Genomic DNA, 1,818 nt, shown 5'->3' on the forward strand with positions numbered 1-1,818 from the left:
AAAAAAGAAAAAAAAACCTTTGAAAAGAAAAAAACCCAACTAAAGAAGGGGTTTTGCTTCGGGATAGGGAGGCCGGAGCTCCAAGGGCAGCTCAGTGGTGACTTCTCTCTCCTTGTTCCACCAGTCGCTGCACAGAGCTCTGCCTCATGGTCACAGGATGGCTGCTCTACTGCCAGGCATCACAACCTACTCCAGACCAAAGAAGGGCTACCAGCCATGGGGAAGGCTAGCCAAGACTTCCATTAAAAGGCTTTCCTGGAAGCTACACTAGCAAGTTCCATTTGCATGTCATGGGGATCAACTCATGTGACTCAGTTCTGAACAAACAGACACACGGAGTGTCTAGCTTCAAACATGTGCTAGCTTCAAACTCCATGTGGGTCGCCTTCAGTGTGGAGGAGCTTGTTCCTGTCTGGCCTCAGCCAGAAGCCCCGTGCAAATCACGAGTCCCCACCCAGGGTGGTTTATAGGAGAGATTTATTTGAAGAAATATTACAACATATAAAAACTACATAAAGTCTTAATTTCCACTCATACAGTGGTAGATTTGATATAATGCATAATAAAAAACTTTTAAAATCCAGAATGCACAAAGTACTGCACAATTTGATCACTAAATCATTAGTTGATAAGCGAACCTCACACAACAGCTTCATGTCAGCCAAGGCCACAAATACCATGTACCACACATGTGAACGGACAGATTGACATGTTAAAAACACAACATCAGTGCATGTTGGGGATTCCTGGTGCCAGAAACAGGGGTGACGGGAGGGCAGAACTAGTCCTTAGCAGCTTCCTCCTCCTTTATTTTAGCTGAAGGGAAATAAAAGGAGAAGTCACTCTGGGGAACACGCACGGTATCACGCTACATGACAGGTGAGGAACAGACATGGACCATCAGGAAATGTTAACGTACTGATGTAACAGCTGACCCAGTAAGCAGCAGAGTGCTAAAGGAACATTCATGGAGACTGAACACTCCTCAAAAGGTCCCAGGGGGTTCTAGACCCAGAGGCTCGAGTGAACAGCTGAGGCAGGCACCTGCTGAGCCAGACTCACGGAACAGGAGTGAGGGAAATGGCCCCAGGGCCAGTCCAGCAGCCAACCTGACCAAAGGCCTGCTGTGTGCAGCGTGCCTGCTCTAAGCACTCGACACGTGCAACTCAATCCTCACAGCAGCCCCTTCAGAAAGATGGGTGACCCACATGAGGCCCAGAGTCCAGAGCGGTGGCCGGCAGCTGCCCCTGCATGTACCCCCAGAGGGCGCTCAGGCCCCAGAGGAAGCCCAGCCCACCCCACCATACCTGAGGCACTCTCTCGGGCTTTGGCCAACATACAGAGCTTGATCTCCAAGCCAATGGCTTTGGCCAGGGGCGGCGGCACAGCATTGCCCACCTGCGGGAGGGGAGAAGGGCAATGCCTGATGTGGATGGCCAGGCCCGAGGCCCGGGGTCAGGTGTACTGCCGCCCCTGCTCAGACGGAGGACACCCTGGGCATCGCGCCCCTTGGGGAGGGGTTCTGGTCCTGCTCACATGGGCCCAAAGCCCTTCCAGCACAAGGTCCTCGGATCCTCCAACTGGCCCATCGTCCCACCCCACAGCCATAGTTCACTGGGCCTTTGAAGAGCTTCAGAAAGACTTGAGACAAAGACACATGGGGCTAGGCGCGGTGGCTCACGCCTGTAATCCCAGCACTTTGGGAAGCCAAGGCAGGTGGATTAGTTGAGGCCAGGAGTTCAAGACCAGCCTGGCCAACATGGCGAAACCTCGTCTACTAAAAGTACAAAAACTAGCCGGGCATGGTGGCACATGTCT

The 1,818-nt window shown here is 52.6% G+C and overlaps 1 protein-coding gene across 1 annotated transcript in view; it reads right to left on the reverse strand.

Annotated features, from left to right (window-relative positions):
- Positions 1-459: 459 nt before the first annotated feature.
- Positions 460-1,818, reverse strand: part of DNMT1 (DNA (cytosine-5-)-methyltransferase 1) — an 86,644-nt gene continuing 85,285 nt past the window's right edge. The window contains exons 38-39 of the mRNA XM_011994993.1: positions 1,308-1,398; positions 460-816 (exon numbers count right to left, since the gene is read on the reverse strand). Coding sequence (XP_011850383.1) covers positions 782-816; positions 1,308-1,398 — 126 coding nt within the window. The 3' untranslated portion in view covers positions 460-781. The remainder of the gene's footprint in view (positions 817-1,307; positions 1,399-1,818) is intronic.

This window comes from Mandrillus leucophaeus, unplaced genomic scaffold (assembly GCF_000951045.1).
Source record: "Mandrillus leucophaeus isolate KB7577 unplaced genomic scaffold, Mleu.le_1.0 Scaffold112, whole genome shotgun sequence".
NCBI lineage: Eukaryota > Metazoa > Chordata > Mammalia > Primates > Cercopithecidae > Mandrillus > Mandrillus leucophaeus.